Source organism: Aphelocoma coerulescens, chromosome 3 (assembly GCF_041296385.1).
Source record: "Aphelocoma coerulescens isolate FSJ_1873_10779 chromosome 3, UR_Acoe_1.0, whole genome shotgun sequence".
Classification (NCBI taxonomy): Eukaryota; Metazoa; Chordata; class Aves; order Passeriformes; family Corvidae; genus Aphelocoma; species Aphelocoma coerulescens.
The window spans coordinates 56,486,611-56,512,869 of NC_091016.1; the positions used below are offsets into that span (position 1 = coordinate 56,486,611).

The 26,259-nt window shown below is 36.6% G+C and overlaps 1 protein-coding gene across 8 annotated transcripts in view; it reads right to left on the reverse strand.

Moving 5' to 3' along the window:
* The window catches only part of RGS7 (regulator of G protein signaling 7), a 265,432-nt gene that overhangs the window by 32,799 nt on the left and 206,374 nt on the right, over nt 1-26,259 (reverse strand). For all 8 annotated transcript variants that reach the window (XM_069010382.1, XM_069010378.1, XM_069010375.1 and 5 more), the window contains 8 exons: nt 25,019-25,083; nt 23,243-23,319; nt 23,028-23,109; nt 9,529-9,603; nt 8,360-8,458; nt 7,573-7,634; nt 6,031-6,141; nt 5,449-5,574 (listed from right to left, as the gene is read on the reverse strand). In XM_069010382.1, the coding sequence (XP_068866483.1) occupies nt 5,449-5,574; nt 6,031-6,141; nt 7,573-7,634; nt 8,360-8,458; nt 9,529-9,603; nt 23,028-23,109; nt 23,243-23,319; nt 25,019-25,083 (697 nt within the window). The remainder of the gene's footprint in view (nt 1-5,448; nt 5,575-6,030; nt 6,142-7,572; nt 7,635-8,359; nt 8,459-9,528; nt 9,604-23,027; nt 23,110-23,242; nt 23,320-25,018; nt 25,084-26,259) is intronic.

Genomic DNA, 26,259 nt, shown 5'->3' on the forward strand with positions numbered 1-26,259 from the left:
TTCGATATTTGCATTTAAAAGCACATATCCTGCAGTGCTAACCCCTTCAAGTGCATCTTCTGGGATTGACTGATTACTCATGTGTCTCCAAGTCAGGTAAGGAGCACAAAAATGAAAGGGAAGGATGCTCTTTGTAAACACACATTTTCTATCTCCCTGCAGGCACCCTGCGGATCCAGCTCAAAGATGTCACTTACTTGTTTGTTCCATTGTATCACTGCCAATACTTCTTGAAGTCACCACAAACACGCCTCAGGATGCTGCTTTCTTTTGTGAGCAAACTGTTTTCATATAGTAGGTTATGCTCAATTATGAGGAAATAGATGGGAGATAAATTTCAATAAATTTAACTTCTATGCTTGCAGCATAGAATAGGTAGGTTGTATAGACCCATTCTCACAGGCTGAACACCAGTTCTTTGATAGATTAATTTAATTTTACCCTTCTAACAATAGCATTCAAAGACTACTAAAATGTGAAGTCCTAAATATAGAAACCTCTCTAAAAGTGGGAAGAATTATGACTTCTGTGTTATGTCATGTCTAGGGAGCTTATTTCACAGCCAACACACATTTTAAGATTTTAATCTACTTACTTATCTTTTAAGAAAAGATGCCTGCCCTCCTCCCACAGACAGTTGAATTAAATATTCAAAGTTAGGAAACGACAAAAATAAGGCTTCCCCCCCTTGCATTTTCAAAAATAACTTTTTCCAATATCCCATGGCAACCAGTAGCATGGATGAAGTTGAAATGGAGTCAGCAAGACCTCAGCACAGGGCCTCAAATCCAAAGAGCTCCCTGTATCATTTTACAGCTCCTTGCCTCATGAATGTGACCAGAGCAAGGGAAGACTCCTGTAGCAAAAAAAGCACCGTCTGCAACACTGTGTGCAAGGGCAGGAGGGGGGAACTGCATTTTCTGAACAATGATATACACAGACTTAGTGCTACTTTGTGTAAGGAGCTGGAACTCAGTCTGGCTGCCCTTGGATGAAACTGCATCTCCTGTGGGTGGAGGTTTGCTTTTGCCATGGAGACCCTCTCTAGAAGATGCTCAGCACTGTTTGAACAGAGACCTGAGTAGCTGAGTGTAAACCTTGCTGCTGTCTTCTATCCCAGCATTTGGGATAGATAGATAGACAGATTAGATAGATAGATAGATAGATAGATAGATAGATAGATAGATTAGATAGATGCCCCCTGCCACATGCTGGGTCACACAGCAGACACACAGCAGAGTGAGGGTGTGTAGTGTATGGTAGTAGTACGTCCAGCCACATGGACTGGTGAAACACATGTTGCAAGATATCTGGGGATTATGTCCTCCAGCTGGATTATTTTCAAAGCCACAGTGGTCTCATGGATAAATAGCACAGCCGCAACACAGCTCTGTCCCATTAACTGACCTAAATGTCAGGAGCAGCCAGATCCCAGACCAAGCCAATCAGTTAAGTTTAGCTAATAGGAACAAAGAGTGAGAGAAAGGCAATGGCTCTCCATGAAATGTGTGAGGTATAGTCAGTGTGGAAACAGTGAAGTGGGAGTTATGTGGACTTTGCACTCCGTGCATGTGACACAACAAGTCAGCGGCCAGACCTTACAGCATTTTCAGAAAAAAAAAAAACAACCTAAACAAACTCTATGAATAAAATCACTTAAGATTTTTCCTGGGGCAGGAAACACTGCTCTCTGATTTCTAGAATCCACCTTCTTGCCAACTACAGCTTCAAGCTTCAAGGCATAGTAGAACTGAAGGATTTCAAGAATATGACAGAGAAAACCATTAAATCTTGCAACTAGTTCCTTCTCATCTACTCTGCAAAAACGGCAACATTGCTGGCACTTGGCATTTAAGCTTGAGTCTGAATGAGAAATAACTCACAGGCAATTTCATCTTCTGGGATTAAATTTTGGTCAAGTTATTAGCACCCAAAACAGGGCCTCATAATCACCAGTGTAAAGGATAAACATCTCACAGAATGTCAGCTTGCAACGAGATGGTTAAACAGAAGTTATTGATGGAAAACATCCAAATCAGCAAATTTCTCAGTCCCTCTCTTCTTTTCTGGGATAACAGGAATGCAAAGTCCCTTTTTCCTATTTAGTCACACATTACAGAGCTAATAAATGAGCATCAAAGGAAGGGGCAAGGGGTCTGGTGGCTTTTCCTTCAGTGTAGCATGGAACCTAACCTGACACTACTCTCCCTTCACTAACTTAGGAGGTTTTCACAGTCCTAGAGCTGCTTTGGAGATCACACCCACTGCAATACTGCATAATGATTTAGACAGGCTTTCATGTTGGCAGGTCTGAAATTATTTAATCTTTACAGGCTGCAACTCCTACAAAATAATCAGTTGGGAGCAAACCTATAGTCAGCATACAAATACTAACTTTCCAAAGAATTCTGTTGCATTACAGACAAAGGAAGGATAATAATAGGAATACAATTTCCTACAAGAATTAAAGAAATTAGGTCTCCAGGTGCCAGGTTGCAGTAAGTTGGATTTCATAACCTCACTCTCTTTGAAAAGTCCTTTCTTTAGTACTTGGACAGCCTTGTGACCAAGCTCAATAGTACTGGATCATGCTTGAGCTTTAGTCTTGCGAATTTTAAACAATGGTCACCATTTTGTAATAGGCAGTGGGAATTTCATAAATCTATTATCCAAATCATATGTTACTTCAGCTATTTTTTTCTGTGTATAGAGCAGCACACAAAGCAACTCCTCAAAAAAATCTGCATGGTAACAAGAGATCACAAGTCAGCCTGCATTAGGTGAGTGCAGAATCCACCCTGCAAACTACAGTCACACAGTAATGAAGTTACTGCACTGACAGAACTGTTTAGATGGCTTTATTCCTTTGCTGTGCTTTACAACACTCCTTCAGAGAGCGAAATACTATTAAGCCCCATTTACAGGCAAAGAAAAAGCACAGAGATAGAAAGTAAGAAGGGGAAACCTGGTTATATTCCTGATCATTGCACAATTCTTAGTATTAAATCACGGCTCAAGTTCCTTCATCCTTTTTGTGTTCCTTAACACCGGATCTGTATCCACCAAGAATGATATTCTCAGACAGCTCAGACACTCTCAGCCAAAGTAACAGTAACACTGGGACTTTTTGCTGTGTAAGACCATTGCACTTGAATAGAAATGGTGTATCTGGTAGACTTATCATTTCATGGTTTTGGTATTTCTTTCACCAGAATGAGGTATAAGACATCTAATCTACTACCAGCAAAGCTCCTGTCATGCCTGCAGTCCCTGCTGTATCCTGTGTGCTCGGCTTGAAAGCTTGAATGCAGGGTCCCAGCCACCTATCCAACTATAGGCTTGGCAGTGTTGTAAATTTTATTGCGATTAGATCTGTAAAAGTACAAGAACCAGCAGCTGATTTGAGTTGAATTTATTGCAGTGGGAAGATGTGGGTGGACATAATTATTTTTCTCAAGGTGACTATCAAAATAGTAAAAAAAAAAAAAATACCACTAAAAACCCCCAAATTACCATGATGGAGTTAACAAGTGAGCAACGACAGTGGTGGTCTTCAAAGGTGTTATCAGTGGTAATGCTTGAAATCATTGAGCTTTTCACTTCTGTTATTGGTGTCTAAAACATTTTGACAGCCATACACAACAAGCTCTACAAATTCATGTTTTCTAACCCAACTTTACTATGTGAACCTAATGGTGGATTGATTTCCCTACAGCTTGAGAATTTACAAATACAATTCTGAGCTTCTGAGACAGTTTTCCTTCAGTTAATTATCACAGAAAGCACCTTTTCAGAACAAATTTATCCCCTGCCTGGCCTGTAAGATCATATTCACCATTACTCAGATATTATATTTTATAATGCCAACATAAGAATTTAGAGGGAGAGGCAGAAGAGTAGATGGCATATGAAGGAATCATCTCTGAAGAAATTTCTTGGGGGAATTTTTCTGGATCAGTTACTTGCAGTATGCCTGTGGTTAGTGTTGCAAATAGGATTAGAAGAAAGAGTTAGGGATTATGCGGGTAACAGTCTAGCTGGCAGAGAGACAAATTAATCACAGAAAAGCACCAGAAACTGCAGCACACACTGGGCTCAGTAGGTTCATGTTTGAACAGCTGCTCTGCATAACAAATTACCAGGATGCTATTTAAATAATAATTTTTAAAAATTACCTTTCCTTTTCTTGGTTTTATTCTGAGTTTTAAAAATTAATTTTACCAATTGTACTTTTTAATAAGAAAAACCCATGTCTGTGACTAATAAAGTCATCAACATACACATACAGGTCAGGCTGCATTTGTGATGCAAAGTTAATGTTTGACTATGAACATGGTCAGCAATTTAGAGAACTCCAACTCCAATTATTCTGCTGACAAATTTAAATTAACAACAAGGAGATCTGTGCAATTACTTGGCATTTATAAATCAACATCATAAATATTAAATACCTCTTGTAAGATGCCACAAAAGCATAATTTTAGTATGAATGGCTATGCTGCAACACTTTAGAGTGAGAATTGGCATAGGAAAAAAGTAGGTTAAGATTATTCTGAGCTCTAAAATGTAAATGCAAATAGGATTCTACACTACTTATGTTGTTGGTGAATGGAAAGTGATATAGATGACATCTGACAACAAGGTGGAATTAGGAGAAAAATATGTTGCCTGTATTTTTGTACTATGCTCAGCTTAATTTGTCTGTCTATAGAAAGGCTGTTATTAATCTCTCTGAAATAACTCTTACTGAAATATGACTTTCTTTGAACAGACAAAACCTGCTACTAACCAATGAATGGACTATCATTTTTAAAATCAAAAAAACTTTTCTCCTCACTTAAAAGTAATTCTGTAAATATACTTTTAAAAACGTACCCTATATGCTTCATACACTAGGAACACTTTTCCATTTTGCAATTAGTGAGGAATTTGAGAGCTAGATGTCACCCTACTTCAGCTGTGTCAGATCCACAAGTACTAGAATATTGGTGGAGATTTTCAAAATGATCTCCAGAAACCAATCAACCTGATGAAAGTCTGTGAATTTTACTTTTAGGTCCTTTATTTATTTTTAAACTTTTTTATTTTCATTTTGCTTTTCTCAGAGTATTTGACTAAATAAAAGATATTGGACAGGCTTTGAATGAGTCAGTTTTATACTTGTTTAACAAGACAAGCTGAGAGAAAAGTTCTTACAGGAATAGTTTGACCAAAAGTTGAACATGAATGGAAAAACATGCTTCATGTGAGTCTCTGTTAACTATATCAATATTTCTCTCAGCCTGTACATGAAAGCTGCCAGCAATCTGGACTAATTAATTCTGAAAGGTGAGGAAAGTTTTTGAAGGAGTCAAAAAATGAAAAGTATCAGGAAATAAACCAAAACAACAAAGCAAAAACCCAATATATCTTATAAGCTAATAAAAAAAAAAAGTAGCTCTCATTTACCTTAAATTTTCTGAACTGAATTCTGACTCCAAGAATTTCAGAAACTGCTCTCTTCCCACAGGGTCTTTCAAAGCTTCATCCATGCCAAATCCCCATCGTTTCACCCTCTGCTGTCCTGGCTCTTTGCTACAGAAGAAAAAACAACAGAACCCAAAGTAAGCAATACTTCAGTATTCTAATAATCTGTGTTCATAATTTAGACTAAGCCATAAAGTTCCATGGTCTTCTCACTTTTTAGAGTGCTCACATCTGTGCAATGTTCAGCAATGAGCAAACAGACTGTAAGTGCTTACACAGGATGAAGGTAATACACAGAAGAATAAAGATTTCCACCTAGGAATGTTATCAGATTTTAAAAGATGTCTCTTTTTTTCACCATACTAGAATCCTTGAAACTGGTTACTGTAATTTATTAGCCCATAGCACTTCCCATCATACCAAATGTAAAACTGGAAAGACCAAAAGGGTACTGCATTGCCCTTCTACCTCAGTATTTTCCTGCAGTACCTTTGTCTGAAATCTTCCCATTCCAGAAAAACATGTCATACCCCCTTACTTCCAAAGAAGAAATAAATTATATACCTTGTCTCCAGTTCCCAGAAAGTGGTGTCATCTGATATCCAAGGGTTTGAGGGATCAGGGGGCACAAGAAAAGGATCATATTCCAAATACTGCTCTGTATAAGCTAATAGACTAGGAAAACAAAAGCATCAAACATTGTCACGTCAGGAGGCGAGGAAACCTGATAAGGTTACCCCAGTTAACAAGTTACCTTGCATCAATTGTGTGTGCACACACTCAGAAGGCAGCTACAAGCTCGGAGTGAAATAGGTTTGCTCAAGCCATTTAAAAGTGGACCACTGAAGAAGGAGGAGTGGCTCAGGTCTATCAAGAGTAGATATAAAATAAGTTTCCCTAATACTTCCGCACAGCTTCATTTAAGGTTCCTTTAGACACTAATGAATTAGATCATATAACCTCTTCCACACACATTTGTTTTCATAAAGGAACATGTTATATATCCCTGTGGTTTTAATCATCAGTTCCTTTAAAATCTGTTCTAAAACACTGTTACACAGCTTATATTTATTGGCCCTGCAGCTGCTAGTACTCCTTTTATTTTCTCTTAAATATAATTAATATTTTTATTATTTCCTAAACAAAGGGCACTATTCCCAAGTTTATCTTTTAAAAAATATGCCAATTTTTTTTCCACAATTTTTTATATTCAGGAATTGGTCTGACTCCGTTGCATGCACTAAAAACTTTGCTTGTATTCTGGTAATTTACATCTCCCATTGGCCTTATTAATGCTTGCTGTTTCCTTTGGCCTCATAATTTTTGTAAAACTATTGACAAGTGAGGACAAATATTCTTTCTTTTCAATTCCTTTTATAGGTAGTGTGCATGATATATTTACTTTTCAGCAAACAAAAAATCTTAACCTGCTCTCTTTGTGAATAAATATATATATGTATTTGCATATGTATACACACATACACATAAATAAGTACATATATGTACAAATGTATATGAGAAGATGAAGAGTAATTTGTATTTGGGTTAGTTTCCTTTACTGAGCCCTATGCAGCTCCATTTTCTGCAACGTTGGGCTTTTTGTTTTATTTGCTCTCTAGCCCCTTCTTGACAAATTCTGGTCTTATTAGGAGATAGATTCCTACTAGTGTTACATCTCTGACCCAAACTGAGCCCAAACTCACTTTGTTCAAGCACTGACTGAGCTCCACACCAATCAGTTCCCTTGGTTCATCAGTGATTGCCCTTTTGAAATATCAAAACAGTAACCCCAGACCTATTCCCTTTTAGCCTCCCTGCCAATGAAAAGTGAAACTTGTGATCACTTGGTCAGAGGCTCTTTCAGTGACTTGGGTTTATCAGATATGTATTGTGGAGTATCTGGAGTATTTTTATCACTAAAAGAACTTCATACTTCTCCACTTAAAGTAAACTCTCATCAGTTATTTCTATGAAATCTGAGCTCCCATGTCTCTCTTTGAAGAGCTATTTGCTGTGAATAGCTCTTTGAAACTATTTGAAACTGACATTTTTCCCAATAGTTATCAGTCTAACTGAAAAAAAAAGAAAATGTGACAATATACGTACCTCTCTGCAACTTTTGACATTTTTAATCTATGTCTGTCTAATTGCATTTGCCAGTGCTTAATCTGCAAGAAAGGAAGGAAAAGAGTTTTATGAGTAATTTATTACTTGACTCCATTTCTATAACTTTTTTTATTAGGGCTGTAATTGAACCTTAATTTATCCTAGGGCACAGAAGAGAAGTATATCAGAATTAAAACAACATTTCACCAGCGTAAAATAAATGGAATTTTCCATTAAAGAGAAAAGATCATACAGAGACAAAAGATGTGCCCAATATAACATTCTCCCTAAAGATTCATCAACAGAAATCCAATTAGCCTTTATTTAGATTTTTGAAGAGACCTAATACTTCTTCAGACATTTACCTTCTCCAAATTCTAACATCTCAGGAAAGATTAACAAAGCTTTAACAGTAGATAAATGTGTGACCTTATACATGCATACATGGAGTGGTAAGTATTCCCCCAAACCTCAAATCAGTATTGAAAGAAGAGCAAGCTCTCCACAGCTGGACAGTCTAATGGGCTTAGGTATACAAAGAACCCACTCACTGGCCTACTTCCCACTGCCTTTAGATGTTTAATGCATTAAACAGAAAAATTCAGGTTTTGTCTCATTAGTTTTGATGAAGTTACATGCCTAAATCCATATATCTTGAAACAAGGAAAAAGTTTATTAAATGTTTGCTACACCTGTTTTGAATAACTTCCCAGTTACAATAATATTTTTATACCTACTTTCCTAAAAAGTTAATTTAAAAGCACATGTTTGTAGTTATGTTCCAAACCTCTTGGTGTAGTTCATCTTCTGTGGGTGGCTTAGTCTCTGGTACTGGCGTGTGGGTAGGGCTGTGACTTCGAATGTCATTTTGTAAGCCATAGACAGACTGAGCAAAAAATATGGAACAATGAGAGTTGCTTTCAGACAGTGCTTTCTACACACACTCGTAATAACTGTCATGGCTTAGTACATTGTGCTCAAGAAGTTAGCCAAGATAATCTTTTCCTGAGGAAACTGCAATAACCCATGCACTCAGATGAAACTGTGCTTCTGCACTAGAGTGTAAAATAAAGACTCCCAAACTCCCACAATTCCATAAAGCCACAGGACAAAGGATCTACTTTTATTAGGTCTCTATATTAGCGTCACAGGAAACATGGGGAATGACACTGAGAGATGCTATTACAGTAAGCAGAGATGACTGCTGGGTGAGGTATTGTGAAAGGTACACTAACACAAGGATTATTTGGCTGACTCCCAAAATTGTAATTACTCTCTGGTAAATTACACTAAACTGGACCTTTCACTACCATAAATAAGCCAAGCTAAAACTTTCTCTAAATCCACTTTCCTTCTTAAAACATATTTTCCCATGGATCAACATGCAAATGTACCTCAAAGGAAGTACTTTAAAGTGGGAGTCAATCTACATGTTTATGGTGCAAAGGTTTTAAAAGAGTTGAGCCAATCCCTCTGTACAACCCCAGATAAGTTACACTCCAATTACAACCTAATTTAGATAGAGCTAATTTCTTCCACAATTTCCAGTGGAAATTATTTTAGGCATAATTGTTAAAAAGAGACACATTTTTCATTAAGAACAGGACAAGAACTGCTGTTAGAGTTCATGCTGAATTTTAAAATTTCTTTTCCTTAATTACTGACAGAAACATTTTAATAGGCTTTATTCAATCTACTAAACAACATGAATAAAAAATGCAAAAATTAATTTTATATTCAAACTCTCTTTGTATTTCTCCAAAATCTTATGTGATAGCATTTACTTAGCATTAGCAAATTTGTTAATACTAATTCAGCTAAGAGCTTATGAAATATTAACATATGTTCATGCATTTGTTCCTTGCAGCTGTAAGAAAAAAATGCTGTAAGAAACTATGGAAATTTGTGCTATAAATTTCCTCCACCTCCTGATTTTGATATAATAACAGTACTTACCTTTCTTGTTTTATGTGGATTTCTCATTCTTGAAGATTTTTTTATATCCACTTCAGTAGTGTTTACACAGCCAGGCTATTAAAAGAAAGAGAAAGGAAAGCAAAGGGCTAAATCTGGGAAGGAACTTCACTGAGATACTCCTCTTCAGTGTGCAAGACTGAAAAATAAATTCCACACCATGAAATTGAAATAAAATAAATTCCCAAGATAACAGAAACCAGTCACATGTTTCTGCTTCGGTTTTGCCAAGGAAGCCATTCATTACATTCTAGCTATCCCTCTAAGAAGCATGGTTGACCTAATGAGACAAAATAAACAGAATTTTGCAATATTCACTTCACCTGTGAACCTTAGGCTCCCTTCAGGAGCACCTGCTTTTGGGTCAATTTTCAAAGAGGATCTTCTTTTAAAATGAAATGAAAAAAAGTACCAAAACAGGATTTGCTTCTTTGGAAAAGAAAGGAAAAAACCAAACCAAACCAGCAAAACAGGCTTCTGTAGCCTAACCAGAAGACTGACAGCCTAAATAAAATTACTCTCAGCACATCATATCTGGGTTTCATTGGTTCATTCTCACAACTCTGTAGCACCCCAAAGCAGGCAAGCACTCTAGATTCTCCTAATTTATCTTCCTTTGACACTTCCCTCTAAGTACAAAATCTGGGCGTAAATCTGGTTTTTACCCTTTGCTGGAAAAAACTAATAATAAGTGTTTTGCTCTCAGGTGAGTTTTATCTATTGATTTTAGAGGGATTACATTTGACACTGAGTGGAAACTACAAAATCTGCTCTCTAGTGGGAGCAGATTTTTAGTGAAAGTAGTGGGAGTAGCTAGATATTGAATTTACTTGCCCAACAGCCAGGATGGACTTATTATCACACTAATGATACAACCTCTGTCTTCTTATCATAACGAAAAATGTGACTCTAAATTTTCAAAGACAAAATTTTAAAAATTGCTTATATAGGAAGAGCTAAGAAAAAAATAGCTTTCATTAAACAGAGCAATGGTACTTTGCCTCTGGAAAATATTCTAAAAACCAGATTGATTTTATTTAATCCAGTATGGGGTTTTTTTAAATTAATAAATAAATAAGTTTCTATTTTAAAGTAATAAATTAGTGTGCATTTGATCATATTAAATTTGCAGTAGAAAAGGTTCCCCACTGCTAGCAATAAACATTCTTAAGACTGCATCTGACACACTAGAATTGGGAAGGTACCCTTTGTGCTTCTGAACAAAAATGGGCATTTTAAAACTCATAAATTGCAACTCTCAAAGAAAAAGACAGGTTAAAAAAATACAAAGTTCTGCATGATGGTCAATTTAAAAGCAGAAAGCAATTTCCCAGGGCAGTATACTGAGATATAAAGCTTAAAAAACCCCAGTGCATCTACTTTAGGATTACAGCAGCAGCTGGCAGTGAAGAAGAGAGGGGCTTTAACAACATCTACAGCCTTTGAATGTAACAATTTAAATAGCAGGCACACTTACATAAGGTACAAACTGTTATTTGTTCAGTTTTCAGTTATGGTTTGTTAAAAGCACATCCTAAAAATGGAGAGGGAAAAAAAAAGGCATAAACCTCATCTGAAGCCTCTTATTTTTAAAGATTTCAAGCCCACCAGCAGTAAATTGGTACGGACAGATCTTGCAACTTGCCTGGGTAACTTACATGCCAGAATTGTGCAGATTGATGCAAGGAACACAAGAAATTCCGGGAGATTTTTAGAAATGAAACCAGGGCAAAGCTTTTGCTAGTTGCAAAGAGGCCGAACCCAGTACTGACCTTCTACAGCACCTAGTGGATTCTTACTGACACCTGGCTGTTTAAAACCTCTCACGCTGAAGGAAAACTGCTCTGGCAGGGGCACGCAGGACAGACTGTGTGGGGAGAAACTGGACCAAGGTGGGACTGAAGAGAAGCTGACAGGAGAGCTGCCTCAGGCAGGGAGAGGCAGGGAAGCATCAGGAAGCTCCAGTGAAGAAGAGGAGGTGGCTAAAGGGCGTATCAACTACTCTGACAACCTGGGATAACAATAGGAGTTTAAGACATATATCACTACCTCTATACAATACTATTCTCATAACTTGATTTAAATTATATGACTGGAAGTATCTAATGTAGCTTGGGTCACAATTTATGTTTTCTTCTCAACATAAGTATATATATTAAATTATACTTGATATGAGATGGGTTTTATGGTTTCTCTGGTGCTGCCAAATTTCATTTGTCAATATTTAGGAATAAATATGAAACATATTTTCAATTAAAATAAACACAAAAAGTTGCATTATATGAACATTTTGCTAAAATAACTCAGTCTTTGTGGGAAAACCTCTGCTGGACAACATTTAATTTTACTTGTATTCTCTCAATAACATAATAAGTATGTGTTTGAATACAATTATATCCAGCTGTGTTTTCTTTTTTTGTGTTGTTTTTTTAACTGGACTACCATAGTTCAAATAGTGAGATGGCTCTCAGAGTGCTCTGCTGCAAGATTCCCATTTAGTGTGTGGTATATAATTTGCATACTAATACTGTAAATAGTTTTCAAACAGATTTCCTGGAAGACTTGAGAACTCTTCTATATGTGTAAATAGAATGCTTATTTCTTTCAGGAGTAATATTCTGTGTGAAAACAATTTCCCCTCAATACACACAGAGGAAAGCCTTGTGACCTTGTTGAAATTATCATACAGCAAGATCATAACCAGGGCAGAATTTGGTCCTCATCAATTTTTAAATATCTGGGTGAAAAACTGTCATTCACTTAGTTTTTTTCATCCATTAGCATGTCCTTATCTCAAAGTACAAATGCCTTTGTATTAATTTACATTAAAGGACATGTCAGTCCAGTCGTGATAAATTCACTGTTGATGTGAATGGACACAGACAAATAACATGAAAAACCCACATATAGAGGAATTTTAACCCCTACTTCAATTTATTGGATAACAAAATTAGTATGAAACCCAAGCAGCACCACTTTCTACTGCTGCTGTAGGAGGTTGTATACCAGGATTCTGCTAAGAAAGACAAAGGAAGGAAGAAATCTTGTCTGCAAGTAGAGGAGGTACCAGAAGGTACATGCCTTGATCTGGCTATTGTCAGCATTTGAAGCAAACATCTGAGAGTATGTTGAGCTAAAAAAACCCACTTGATATTAATGTTCTTTCCCTGATAACTGTGGCAACAGTGAATTAATTAATTAAGCCCTTGTAATAGTGCTACAGTGTATTAATTTTATGAAACCTGTAACAACTCTTTGGAAGAATTAATTATTTACATAAAATGGCCTGAGACATGGTCTATTTCCATCCAAGTAGTGAGGAGTATGGAGTATTTTTAGTCTGCTTGCTGTACAAAGTTGCACACTCCAAGTGTCCTTTTTATTGCCTGGCCACATAGCCCAAATCAACTGCTGTCAATGCCCCTTTTGTATAAAAATCTTTTTGCTAGGATGTGCTTGTAATTCTAAACAGTGAAAAATGCTCAACAGAGAGTAAATTAATATTCATAATTAGGTCAGCTGAAGTTTTGATGTCTTTTTTTTTTCTTTCCCAAAGAAGATGGCAATTTAACTGTGCATCTACTTAAGCCAAAATAACCAGAAGTTTTCTTGTATCTGAGACAAATATACCCCTGTATGTGGGAGGGAATAAGCTCGTGCATTCCAATAGGCTGGGAACTGTCTGTCTGTATTGCTGCTCTGTAGGAAATGATCTGAAGGAGAAGCTGAACATGAGTCAGCAGTATCTCTTTGCAGCAATGCAGACAAACCACATACCCAGCTGCACTAGCAATAGCTTAGCCAGCAGGCAAAGCGTTTATTTCTTTCTACTCAGCATCACAAGGAAACTTCTGGAACACCAAGACTACTTTTGGGCCCCACAGACAACATAAGAAATATATTCCAAATGGGAAAATCCACTGGAGGAACAGACGTTTTTTATGCTTGCCAAAGGGGAGAGCTAACCATTGTCTTTTGTGTCTACAGGTGGCTTAGAGAGATAGACCTTTTCCAAGGGTGCACTGTGGGAGGACAGGAGACAGTAATCTGAAATTGCAGTAAAGGAATTTCCAGTCACCTATAAAGAAATATACTTCACAATAAAAGTAAGAGAGGCTACGGAATGTCCATCCTTGGTGATTTTCAAAGCTTGTTTAACCCAACTGCCTGGACAATCTGATTCACCTTAGAAGTTAGCACTGGTTTGAGCAAGAGGTTGGACTAGAAGACCTCCAGAGGCCCCTCTCAGCCTACACTTCTGTGGTGCAACCTACACTTCGCAAGCTGCAGGGAGTGAAATTCAAATTATCCACTTTACAGACCACTCCAATCAAGTATTCACATTGGTGTGAAATTCATCTCTCTGCCTTCCCCAGCCCAAAACAGCAGAGTGGAAACAAGACTGGTATGTGCTTCCTTGCTGCTGTCCCTGCCCTGTAGCAGCCTGTGGTGCATGCTCAACTCATACAAACAAACCTCAGGTTGATTTAAGGAAATGTAATTTCAGTGTCTCTTTAGCTAAAAATACATAGGTACTATTTAAAATAATTACCTCATTTCAATATGCACACCCATAAATTCAGAGTTCATTAAAGCAGTAAATATTTAGGTAGATTGATCACATACCTTATGAAATTTCATTGCATTTCAGTGTCAATACACTTTGAAATAGATATTTTTATTTGTTTTGCAGGCATGGGCTAACCTGATAAGTGTAATTGCAAAATACTAAATTTCAAGATCTCCAGGCTCTCCGAATTTAAAGCCTTTACATTTAAATTATGGACCTGGGTGCAAACATGACAGGTCTTCTCTTTCACTTGAAAAGATTAAGTCAGGCACACAAACATAAGAAAAATCAGAGATTGAAATCTGTCTTTTACTTTATGTGAAATAGAAGATTTTAACAAAAAAAGTAAGCTTGCAGCAATCTATTCTGCTATTTCTGTCATTGCTGCTATTCCTGTCATTTTTCTAGGAGTCTTCTAACCCTCAACAGTAACTATTCATATCACTCACTTTCTAAAGTAGAGAAAAGAAGCTAATTAGGCAGTGAGCAATAAGAAGAATAGCAGAGTTCATTTTTATTTGTAGGTTTTCTATTCCAGTTTACTTGTACAGCTATCTGAGCAGTGCATAGTTAAAAATCAACAGGAGAAGATTATAAAAAAGAAACAGAAGATTACAAAAATAAAGAAACAAGGCAAAAAAAAAAAAAAAAAACAACAGTCCAGTGGCACTCAGCTGGAAAAAATCAAAGGAGATGCTAGCTGGAAAAATACCCAATTTGACTCTGGTTATGTGGGAAAGATTATTTTTCTCATACATAGTCTAGCATCAAAGGAGACATTAAAATCCTATATTGAGTAAGTTGTCAGTAATGGCTAAAACTGAGGCTCTCATAAGTAAAAACACAGGCTACATTCTCCTGCAATGCACCAATTTTTCATTTCACTGAGATGGAAGTTATTCAAGTGTGCAGAACCCACTAAGGCTTACAGGGAAAAGTTGAGGTTTAGGTAATGATTATCAGAGTATTTTGGGATTTTACCTCATTTTACACACTTCAGGGTCAACGAATAAAGAGGCTTTTCCAGCAGAAGAGCTGCACTATTAATAACTTTGCTGGTGCAATAGGACATCTCAGAGGAACATTCCAAACATAATGAGTACAAGTGGTCAGGCCTTTAACAGGATTTGGAAAAGCAGCTGTTATTTTAAGGTCCAGTCAAAGGACAGCAAAATTTCAAACTCAGATACAAATTTCAGAAAATGTGTTTTTTTAAACGTAGTTCACTTTATAATTAGAGATCAATGAACCTCAACTAAGTGATGAAAAAAATAAACCCAGAAGCCATAGCTGCTGGTGAATAGCTTGCAGAACCTGCAAATATGTAGGATGAGGTACTGCTAGTGCTGCTAGGGGACATCTCACCAGCCTCTGTTATGCCACCCAAGGCAGCAAAGACAAATCAGTGATCACGGGGACTGGGCTACAGGAACCACTTCCTTTTGGTGAGAAAAAGATACTATTATGTAAAACTGCAGAACCTAATCATGGGGTTAATTTACAATCAGATAGGTTTACCTAATCTGAAACACTCTTACAAACTTTATGAGCCTCCCTAAAGGTGTATGTTTTAATTACTATTCCCATTTGATTCAGCAGTTCTGTGAAAATAACTCTGAGAAATCAAGTGTGTGAACACTGGGACTTGACAACACCTCTAGTAACAAGATCCCCAGTAAATCTGAAGAAAGAGGAAAAATACTATGCTGAGTTTAGGTACTAGGACACAAGGGGTGGATTTTTTTTTTTCCATTACGTAGCATAATCCCATAACTACAAACTATGAACTAAATTGGATGGGTCTAGCTACTTAACAACAGTAGTATATAATTTTACAGTACTTAGAGTTTCATACACATGTATAGTAGTATAAAATATGAAATTATCATATTATATGCTACTTGTAGTAGTACCATATTCCAAGCTTCTGCACAACAAATTTTAGCACAACCATCTCTCTGAAAACACACCCTTTTGATTTCGTTGTTTAGACTGACAAACAAGCACTGTGACTGGACTTCCAATATCTGCTGTTAAGTCACAGTGCTTTTATGGAGGTCCCACTTTCATTATAGCTCTAATAAGAAGCAAACACAGAGAGACTAATATTCAGAATACAGTCCAGTGGCCATGGTAACCGCAAATGTAAATTGTAGTAAGTACATAAGTTTGATGACTACTTTGGAAAGAATTCCTATCAAGACTATGCCTCTCTACAACTCCAGACCAAACTTCTAAAATTAGCACCTAGCTCTTCCTATGGACTCTTGTCTGTTAGAAATTACCTCCTCTGAGAAGCAGAGGTAACCTTTCAATTACCACCTTTGAAACATAATTTTTAGGAAGCAAATCCCAAGATTGTTCTCAAGTATAGAGTCTACACAAGCACAATTCATATTTCATTTCTAGAGGCCTCATAAATTTGGCAGATAATCAGGGGAAAGTTATTAAAACCTGCTTGTTCTACTGACTCATTAGATATTTTCAATATCCACAGTCTTTTCATCATGTATGAGATATGTTATGCTTCTAAATACTATCTTTTTGGAACTCAAGGTAAATAATTGCAATGTATGGATTCAGTCTGACACTGAAGTAAGTGAATACAACTTGGAACTGGACTTGCATAGACTAACCTCAAATGTCTTTGTGTTTCTTAATACAAATCCATTTTTAAAACATGCGATACATCTGTCAATATGCTGCAAATATACCTGAAAATAGTGATCAACAGTCAAGTAGTATAATGGAAACAAATTAGTTGTACACAGCTTAACCACTACAACCAGCTATCAGCTGATAATAATGTAAACCCTACTGGCTTTTGATTAAGTAAATAAAAGCTTTTCATCTTTTTGTATTCGTTTATTGGACTGATATTTCAGGCCACAGAATGTTCAATGTAAAATCTTACTGAGCTGCTTCCTTCAAAGGAGGGATTGTCTTAATTAATAAGAATTAATAAAAACTTTGTTAGGATTAAGTGTTCTCTTCTGTTGAAGGTTTTAGTAGAGAATTATGCAGATAGCATAGAATGAATTTAAATGCTCAATACATGTCCTCAATAGCTAATTCCATTTTGACTCATTAAAGACCAGAGATAAATAATAAAAAGTTACAGACTTATTTTTTAAACTAAAATGAATGAGCAATAAACCTTATTGTGTCATACACTAGAAAGATATTGATGGAGAAATAATGGATTTTGCATTTATGCCTAAGTTAAACATACTATGGACAGCCCTACAGGGAGGACAGAAAACTTGCTGTTGGACCAGTGAGTAAAATCAATATATCCTTTATTCAAGGATTGATTTGAACATCACTAATACCAAAATAACAGTAGTTCCACTGTTGTTCTGTAATGGACCTAACCAAAACATGGAAAGGTCTCCAATTAATGGATAAAAGTTCAACTATGAGTTGTTTCTCTTGTTCTGACAAGACAAATGAGGCTTGAACACCATCAGACAAAGGAGAGACATTTGATCAATTAGTTTGATCAAACTTTAATTATGTTTGCAGCAAGGTAAAACTCAGAAAATTTTTAAACTAAGAGCTGGGAAGTCTCACTTTAAGCATAGACTTTAGGATCACTTAAAATTTCAAAGATTTTTAGTGTCTTTCCAAAATAAAGAAACCTACACTGCATCAATTTCCACTTTATACTTATTTGTCTTCTCAAACTAGAGTTTGGATCTTTTCCCTGAGTAGTATCAGAAACACAAGGAATTCCACTGGCTGTGCAAACGAAAGACCTGTTTGAAACAGTAGAAAGAGAGACACAGAGAAATTTTCAAGGAATAGAATACTAATAAATGAAAGAAAAAAATGAATCCATAGAAGATAGAACATCTTGGACCATGACAGGGATCCTCATGTTCTCACATACTTTGTTGATTAAGGACAGATCTTGTTGAAAGCCAGGCTTCCACCTTAAGAGAATGAGATTTAATCATTGTTTTTTTAAAAAAAATTAGTAGTCTGTGTGTCACAGAATCACATAATATGCAAAATACATTAAAAAAGGATATTAGAATTTAATCTTGAGACAAGTCATATAAAATTAAACAAGAAGCTGTACCAAAGAAAATACTACTGCATTGAAGTTCTATGCTTAATTCTTTTTGCAGGTTGATTTAATTTCAAATTAGTTTTCATTTATGGTATAGCATTTCACGTTTGCAGTGACTGGTTTTCAGAACCAGAAATTGTTGCACAGAAATTAGATCCATTGAAATTTTTCAAGTGGTGTTTCAGTAGTATTCATTTTACTTAAGGATGTATTAAAATGATTTTTGCTTATGTGAAGATTCCAGTATTTGTGACACTGTTGCACGAGGAAACTGGCTAAATTTAATTGCTTTCTCAATTTTTTTTACCCCAAAAAGCAGGAAACTGCTGTTTTACAAATTTCATACAGAAGAAATTTAGGTTATTCACTTGAAAAGAAGTGGCAACAGAAAAGTCTAGCACGTCTCTGAAAATGCTGATGGCAAATATAGGTGACATTTAGAAACTGATTATATGCCTTTTGACTTATAAGAAGATCCTTGACAAAATGCTTTGGCTTAAAGCAGCAAATCTAATTCCCACAGATACAAAGATCAATGCATAAACGTTGCACTTATAAAAAAAATTCCTTATACTTACTTCTTTAGGTTATTTTCCTAGTTTCACACAGAACTGGGTCTTACTCAAAACCATATTGTCATATCATTTTTCTGTGTCCTTCCACCATCTCATCAATGAACTATTTCACAACTTGTGATGTCTCAGTTTTAACTTCCAAAATTTTTTTTGTTGCACTGTTGCAAGAAACTTGGCTTCTGTTTCCCTATCTGCCCCACCTTTACTCAAGTACTAGACTAAATAAAAATGCTAAGTAATGTCAGTACAAAATCTTCCACAAAGGTCTAAGCAGGCCAGCTAGAAGGTTTAAAAATATGTGCCTCAACTACATGCAATTATGGATCATAAATATTATAACCATTTTTTGTAATTAAAATTTTGTACAAAGTTTTGTTTCATTACCAGAAGGGCAATTATCTGAGAGCGACAATTGCTGGTTTGGCTGCATTCCCTGACTGCTGTAGAGGTAACTCCCTTCTAAGGACATACGGTCAAACAAGTGCAAAAGAACACATGAAAATTATGTGTATATGTATCACTAGAGAAGTTGGATGCCATGATTCACAATTGCTTTCTGAAATGTTTAAAAATTTTCTGAAAATGTTATTATAAAGCAGAGAGAAGTGTTCTCTGGCTAAACAAGTGACTGGCCCAGAAAAGTCTAGCAGTGAGTGTGAAATGCAGGTGTGCACCACCTTATCCAAGGTAAATTCAGTGTTTTGACAAGTCTCTGAGGCTGATCTTGAAGGATAGGATGAAAAAATCATTAAAATTCAAAAGAACCCACTGCCTGGCCTTCAACACCTCATAAAGTTTCACTAACCAATATGCATTTTGCATATAGGTCAGATGTCAAGGGTCATGTTCAGATCACATAAAATACAATTTAAAAATATAAACAGAGAAAATTAAATTAATGGACATAGAATGTCATAAAAAGAGAGAGAAGCAAAACGTGTGGGATGTGTGACAAAGTTTAAAATATTTGAAGAACACTGTTTTCCTAGTTTAGTGCTAGGAAACAATGGCAAGAACCACCCAAATCCAGAAATGATACATACTTCTGAATTTTACAACAACATTATCTTAAACCCACCCTGTATTACTGCTGTCCTTACTAGACATACTCACCCCAGATACTTTGCTGTCCTGTATTAAATCACACAAATATTGCTGCTGTTTTTCATAAAATCATAGAATCATCTAGGTTGGAATAGACCTTTAAGGTCATCAAGTCTGACCCTTATCAATATTTTATACCAATTTTTTCCCCAAAGAACCAAAATAATCACCATTATTCAGCAAACCAGTAATGGCAATGGGAAGAGAAGTCCTGTGGACTTGGTTTAACCAAGTTATAAATGGCAGAGTGGAAGAACTGGCTCACACTTTGACTCATGCTCATGCTTTATCAAATCACACTATGACTAAACCATAGACAGTTTAAAATTTGGAGAGGAACACACAGAGGAATGTTACGCATTTCCCATCTTCATCTTAAAAACAACTGCACACAAACCTGCTAAATGTGACTGTAATACAACCAACACCCTGACTGATGGCAAAGGCCAGAGATGCATTGGAGAAAATGAATTATTTTTTTACCTTATTACGGTTACAAAGCATAGAGGTGACTTTCAGAAGAAAAGGATACAGAAGAAAAGGATACTTCCCTCATTATCTTCTGAATTAATCTGAATCTCAGCAAGTATCCAAAAGGTCTTTTTTATTGCATGAATGCGTAACTCAGGAAGAAAAGCGAATTATTTGTAACAGCAAGACATCAGCTATCTTTCTTGTTACCTAAAAGAGTTAATTTTACAGCAAGCCACAGCTACTTTGCTCTGACTATATTTGGCGTGGGTTTGAGAATGTTTCAGAGGATTTACTGCTTTAGTACTTGTTTTTCCCTTTTCAACAAGTGTAAGATTATGGGGTTTAAAAAGAGATGATAATTCAGGAAAGCTGAAACAAGTTCTCTTTCAAAGACTTTAATAAGGAGCATGACATTTCTTTTTGAACAAAAGCAGCTTCTCAATTTCTTTCTCTGGAAGTAACTCACTTCCCCAATTTAGCTTGATTTGTTATTGTTTTTGTTTATTGTTATTGTATTTTGTTATTCGCCACTCTCCTGGTTTCACTGCCCATGCAGCTGTTCTCATACCTCCCATTCTTGTAGTGCACTGCTGCACTGTCCTTTAGGAATGATGCCTTGCTTCCCTCTTCTGCCCCTTTCATCAACTTAAAGTTGAAATACAATGCAAAGGTAATATCTATAGATTATATTTTACATGTAAAGCTTCTGTATCAGCACTGTAGCTGGGTAGGTAACAAATAAAGCCACTAAGGACCAGGACACCTGCAAGAATACCCTGAAAAAGTATTTATTTACTCACCTTAAAACCAATCAACCAAACAAACAAAAATAATGAAACATTTGATCCTCAAAACTCATTTTCAGTTAAAAAAAAAAAAAATTACATTGGGGTAGATTTCGAACTATGTTGTCACTACCCCTAGCCTCTGAACTTTCATCAAAAAGTGAAAAACTGTAATTAAAAATAAGCATTATACACAGATTCTCATCCAAACATTACCTTTAAAAACAGTTTAAAAAATTTAGCTCTCCAGAGTTGCAGTAGCATTTCTAGAAGTTTTTGGGAGGGCTTTGGGGGGCTTGAAAAGCCACTACAAATTGTAAGTAGCTCTAGCATCACCTTCCTCTTTTCAGTCTGTTTGTGTTTTATCTTTTATTCTTTTCAAAAGAAGCTTCTGGCTTTTACTGTGACAGTAAATTCATAACGATGTTTTCAAAAATATTATTTCAATGACTCTTGAGAGGAGCAGTTTAGCCAAAGTATGAACCTCTCCATTCATCTATTTATATCTTCTAAAGCCAGGAGCCTACATTGCTGACTGTAAGCCAGTCTTTTGCCTCTGATATTTCCTAGGCATGTTTACAGCCAGATTAAAAACATCTGCTGGACCAGGCAGATTTATCCACAGTTCAGCCAAAGCTCTTAATCAGATTCAATTTCCTCTTGTCCTGGTCCCTTTAACTCTCTTGAAGCTTCAACAATTCATCTCTTCCAAACCTGAAAATTACATCTCATTCTCAGATTCAAAACCTTTACATCCATTTCTGCAGCAAATATAAAAGCTCTCTGCGCCTTCACAGGTCTCAGGTCCACAGATACTTTGTGTCTATTCCCTATGTAGCTCCAATCTACATCAGATGGAAAATTTCCTTCTGTTCTCCTTCCTTATTTTATGTCAGTGATTAGACAATAATGTCCCAGTCTTCTTGCGTCTATTGCCTGTGGTTGGAATCTTTAACATGAAATGATTTTCTCTACCTGACATTCTAAATCCTACCTAAAAATCCCTTTCTTCTATGACGGCTTCAGTTCCACAGTCACAAATGTAATCTGACCATGTTCAAGTTCACTATTTTTTATTTAAACTTTCTCATTGCGTTCTACTCTTCTACACATATCATCACTTAATTTTACTTCCCCCACTAAAAGTAGCTTATCCCAGTGTCAGAGTAAAAGATACAGTCCCTGTATGATTTCATTGGTAATGATACCAAACCCCATGCACAGTGAATGAAAGTTTAGGTAAGGGAAACTGATACTGCTCCGTAGTAAAGCAAAAAAAAAGAGTACAGTTTAATTGGAATTATTGTAAGAATTGACATTCTGTCTCACAATTGTAGCACTCAAGGTAGTTGACTATGCAAGAACCTTTCTTTTTTAAAGTTTTGTTTCAGATGGACTTTGACAAAAGAACTCAGATAAATCTTGTATAGACAGTGTGTGACTCCCACAGCTCAAAGCCGATATCTAACCTTTGTGTACTTCAAAAATAGCTTGGAAACAAAACTAGAGTGAAGTTGAAAGGCTTAGCAAGCAAAAAAGCAGACTGAAAAAAAGAAGTCAGACTCATTTAAGGGTATTTTTAGTTATGCTGATAATTTTGGTTGTATGACTCATACCTTAGGAAACCTTTGAGATGATAATAGTCAAAGACAGGTACCTTCTGATTAAAGAAATCAGGCACAACACATCTATTCACTGAAAATCGTGAATTGGATGCACACACATCTGCAGTCTACAATAACAGATTCATATAAACTAGATCCTAAAAAAAGGGAAGCAAGCCCCAACCCCTCACCCTACTGCTCTTTTACTTGTCCCCAGGCTACCCCAAAGCTCCACAATGGCTGACATTTATCAGTGGCCCTGCTCACAGAGCCAGCAGCCCCACCAGCACTCACCACTGGACGGTGCACATCCCAAAATGCCCGCTCCTGACTGTCAAGAATCTTCCTCTCTATCTTGTCTCTCTTCTTGTCAACCCTGTCAATGTCATAGGATATTTAAAAGAAACCGTGTTGATGACAGTAATTTTAAACATAAGAAGTGTCCAACCACTTTCCCCCCCTTCAAAAAGCATGCAGAATGAAAACTGCTCATCTCCAAAGGAACTTACTTTGCTTGTGCTTCAGCTTGCATAAAAATAAACTCCCATTTCCGAGCAAATGCTCGCTGTAGCCTGGCCAAACTCTCCTGAAAATACATCGCAATTTTAGTGGGTTAGGTTACAAGTTATTTACTCTTTAATAGCTTCTGTCTTGATCTTTCCCTCCTCCCCTCTCATCCCCCTCACTGAGATGTAATACAAGTCACGATATTTGTGTCAGTGTAAATGGACCTTACTTATCTGATATAAAGTTTTTCTTGACACCAAATGAGATGGAATACTTTTGAATGCCTCGACTATTTTAGTTTTGAAACTCTGATAAAAAGGGTAGATGCATCCTTCAGTAGAACATGGGATTTCTGAAACATTTTTATATATTGGGTGCTGGCTTAGGAATTCTGAAATAGTACAAAGAAACATCTTTGTTTTGAAAGTATGTAATAATGAAAGAAAACAGCAGTTATCTCCATACTGGATGATCCACACAACAATTCCTCATCAGTTATCCATGCAAATGGTTTCCACTGAACAATTTTGGCTGCCATTTTTGGTAGCATAGCCAAACCTCCACAGCTATCCTCATTTTTAAAAATGCAGACTATAGTTCTTCAATACTGTACAGGAAATGTATCTATCCTACTAATAACAGGAAGAACATTTATAAAATCTTTGCAAAATTCTTTCTTCCATTGATGCTGGAACATTTTCACTGTCTCCAAGAGAGCTTTTTCAATCTCTCCCCAGCTTAACAGCAGTAGTATGCAGTCTTCTTAACAAAAAATGTGTTGTTTTTACTATATTTCTATGCATTGCAAAGGTATCTCTGTGCCATAGGCACTGAAAATGAAGACTACAGAAAGAGAAGAGCAGACTTTCTAGAGATCTTGCCAATACCAGTAAAGGCTCTCATGGACTGTACACTGAAAGGGAGTTTTCTAAGGCATGTAAGTATAAAATTATGCATACCCCACCGCGCAGTACACTGAAAAACAAGCTTGTGCCAGAAGAAGCAATACAGCGTGTCAGCATGGTGCTGTGGCTGGAGTATTTGGTGTGTTGAGAGGCCTGGCTGACTACCCTGCTATCAGGTCACAGCAGCACAGCTGGACAGCTCTCAGCTCAGAGCCAGGGCTGTTTGAGAATTTTATGTTGACATGCTCATGAAAAATTCAGGAACTTTTTGGGGGTAGAGTTGGAACTCAAGACATCTCTCTCCTATCGAATGCCATCCTCATCAGCTAATCAAACTCTCTCTTTTTCAGGCTCTTCCTGGCCCCCATTATCTTACCTTGCCTGAGGCACAGCACAACCATCAGGGAGTAGGAATGCCTCTAGTCTGACCCTCTTTGCCTCTCATCTAGCTGATGGGAAAAGGCTCAAGTGTCAGCATCACTTATAAAGAATGAGATTCATATTTCTACATCTGTCAAGAGGTTTTGGAAAGGTTGTCAGAGATCCTTCGTTCAAACCTTAAATGGTGTAGAGAACAACTGCTTCCAGACACTCATGGTGTACCTGGGATTTGTGAAGTTATTTGTGATCCTGGCATGGTGATCTGAGCAGAGTAAGATTAGGGATGGACTGTAATCTCAACATTTGTCCAGTTAGCCATCACTATAGTCTCGCAAACACCATTTAAACTACTCAGCAGTGTTAGACCCACAAGCTGGAAGAACTGGATAACTAATAAATTTTCACATATAATGCTTGTAGTACACATGCTTAACATTATTTCACGGGCTCATTAGGCCGATCAGAGAAATTTACTTTTTGCCAGGTACTTACAGCTTCATAGTCTGCTAGTTCTAGCCTTGCTTTGTTTTGCATTGTCCGCTTGCAGAGGTAAACAGCTGGAAAAGAAAAAATTAGCACAGAATTTGCTACTATCTCACAAACACAGCAGATCAGAAATGAAGGCTTCATAACTGGTTTAAAGCTAGCTTTTTTCGGTTTGATGTGTCCCTTTTCCTAAAAAGCTTTAAACATGGGATCAATGCTACCAGTATTGCAACTGAAATGATGGATCAGATACAGAGGTTCATTAAATAATAATAAAATCTGCTTTATGCAACACATCATATGCAAAATGCATGAGGTACTTGAGGTCAGGGTTTTTAATGGACAGGGAGCTAGCACATTAAAGAAAAATGGCAAAACATTTTTCAAACTGTGTGTGTATAAACCATAATGCACAAGAGTTTTAGCAGGAGCTGCTGCTGTATTAGTCAAACAGGTTTTTAAGAACATGAATACATGGTTTTATTTATTTTTACTCTATATTTAGAAAACACAAACTTTCAACCTAAGAAGATTTTAGCTAAAAAATAATTCCAGATAAAATTCATGTCTCATACAGATTAGTCTGCTATAACCAATATTTAAACCAGAAAATAATATGAGACCAAAATATGAAAAAAATTGTGTCATCTACTAGATATGAGAAAAAAAATCTTTCATTTATTTTCTACATCCAAAAATCCTTCAGGAGACCGGTTCTGCCTGCACTTCATTCAGACAGAGCAGGATCTTTGGTAATAAAATGCTGAAGTTCATTTCCAACAGAGTTTATTTAGCAGCAAATACTTCAGAAACAAGTCTGAGTAGTATACAGCTTCCCCCACCAGGGAGACAATGAGTGCAGCACAATTCCTAATTATGCAATATTTACCCACTTCATTACTTCAGACTACTGCTCATGTGTTAGATGGATGTATCTTTTGATCAGTGTAGGTAAGAAATCCTTAACTTATCTGTTGTCTCTACAAGCAGCAAAAGGGGCCCATAATTACTGCTTGTGCTTAGGAAGGTTCCTGCTCCCTGACTGCCAGCTTGTCTGCTACAGGAGCAAAGCCTCTCTGTGAAATAACTTCACATAGGAACTTAATTCTTCCTAACTAGGAAGAAGGAGGCACTCGTTTTAGATATAGCTTTGAGTATTAAGGTAGTCAATCCAAATATAATTTAAAATTCCATGGAAATATTTATTCCTGACATGTCACCTGCAAATGGATGCAAACCCACTCCAG